Below are 1,992 nucleotides of genomic sequence, written 5' to 3' on the forward strand. Positions count from 1 at the left end.
TTATTTACATTAATTATAAATTTATAATAATGATATTAAAAAGAAAATAACAACATGAGAATTAAATTTCTTTATTTACTATATAATAAAGTATATAATATCTTACATACGAAAAATCTTATTTAAATCAGTATTATAATATTAATTACATTAAATTGACAAAGTCAATCTTATAATATAATTCTCAACTATCAGTTCCTTTAATCGCGAAATCCATGCAAAAATTTCTACTTTTGATCCATAATTATTAAATAATTATTTAAGAGAAAATTATCCACTATCTTTGCTTAAGGTACCATGAATTCTTATTCTGTAGATGCAGGTGTATTCATTATTACCACTATTGGAATGAACTTTTAATTCAATTATTTCATATGCATTCTTCGATGTATGCTATAAATTATAATAATACTATAAATTATAATGATATAATTTATAGAATTGACATTAAGTTAAAAAATTCAAGAAATATTATTTTACCTCAACTTCAAAATATTGTACAGGAGGACCAGTATTATCGTATATGAATTCACCAAATAAGAAAGGATTTGTATCATCTATGTTCGTTAAGCCCTAAAAATACAAAATATACTATCTAATAATAAAAATAAAAAATTTTTACTAATTATTTTATTTTATTCGAAAATATTTATTATTTGAAAATATTAGGGATTTATTATTATTTAAATATTATTTTATTTATTTTATAACTTATTCATTATGTCTATTAATATAAAATTATTGTATATTATAAATTTTTATTGAATAATATATTAAAAATGCCTAAGTTTTCTATAATTATTAAAATTTTTTTATTTATTAATTTTAATTATTTTAATTTTATTACAATCAATTATTTGCAATATATTATTTTAATTTTTTTAATAATAAACTGAAAGATTATACATTTGATTTGTATCAAAAAAAGTTTAAAAATATAGACTATAGTTTTAATAAATAAAAAAATATAATGTATAAATATTATATACATAATAAATATTATGTATATAATAAAATATATAATACTAAATAATAATGAAAATTTTTTTAAAAATAGTAGAAAAAATATGTATATAAAATTTACCCAAATAGAAAATTCTTTTGGGGCGGTACTCGTTTCTCCTGTGGGAGAAATCGATTGTGGAATATGTTCCAGACTTACTCCAGTTATGTGTACAAAACCGAGTAATTGTATGACAACATCTCCTCTACTGCCTTTAAATGCCCAACATTCACCCGGGAGGACACCAGTCTATATAAAGAAAAATAATTGAAATGTTTGGAATGAAGTAATAATCGAAACTCTTTTTCTTATATTTGGATTCAACTAAATAATGTTTTTTTATGATTAATAAATTTTTTATGCTGCGAAAAATATGAATAAATTGTTATTAATATATATTTTTCATTTATTTTAAAATTATTTTTAAAATATTAAATATTTCTTTTATAAACATTTATGTGTAAGAATTTAAATTAAAAATATATTAAATTATTCTTTATATTTATTTTATATATATAATAATTTGTAAATGATTTATATTTAAATCTCACTTATATTATAGAATTTAATATAATATATTATATTATAAAGTTATATTATATAGAACATTTAATATAATATATATTATATTATATTACTATTATAATTTTCTTTAAATAAAATCATGAAATTTCTTTAAATAAAATTTAAAAAACATGTAATAAAATATTATATTGAATAATAATTTATAGAATAATAATTGAAATTGAATATTTTATATATATATATATATATATATGATATAGATATATTTATATGTATATATTTGTGTAAAATTAATTTATTATTTTTAATAATATAAATAATATAAATTTCCAAAAATTTTTAGTATGTTAATATATCCAATGAATATTTTTATATAGGCGATTTTAAAAACAAACATAAAAATTGATACATAAAAATGTAGAAATTTATTTAATAAGTTAAAAATAATTTAATTTTTACATGGA

The 1,992-nt window shown here is 16.1% G+C and overlaps 1 protein-coding gene across 3 annotated transcripts in view; it reads right to left on the minus strand.

The window, feature by feature from the left end:
• Positions 1-161: 161 nt before the first annotated feature.
• Positions 162-1,992, minus strand: part of LOC102677066 (tetratricopeptide repeat protein 39C-like) — a 21,958-nt gene continuing 20,127 nt past the window's right edge. Inside the window, exons 13-15 of one of the 3 annotated variants that reach the window (XM_031511742.1) lie at positions 1,085-1,252; positions 481-573; positions 162-393 (exon numbers count right to left, since the gene is read on the minus strand). In XM_031511742.1, coding sequence (XP_031367602.1) covers positions 271-393; positions 481-573; positions 1,085-1,252 — 384 coding nt within the window. In that variant the 3' untranslated portion in view covers positions 162-270. The remainder of the gene's footprint in view (positions 394-480; positions 574-1,084; positions 1,253-1,992) is intronic. The other 2 variants (XM_006618260.2, XM_006618259.2) reach the window with 2 other exon arrangements.

Source organism: Apis dorsata, unplaced genomic scaffold (assembly GCF_000469605.1).
Source record: "Apis dorsata unplaced genomic scaffold, Apis dorsata 1.3 scaffold_346, whole genome shotgun sequence".
NCBI classification, from domain to species: Eukaryota; Metazoa; Arthropoda; class Insecta; order Hymenoptera; family Apidae; genus Apis; species Apis dorsata.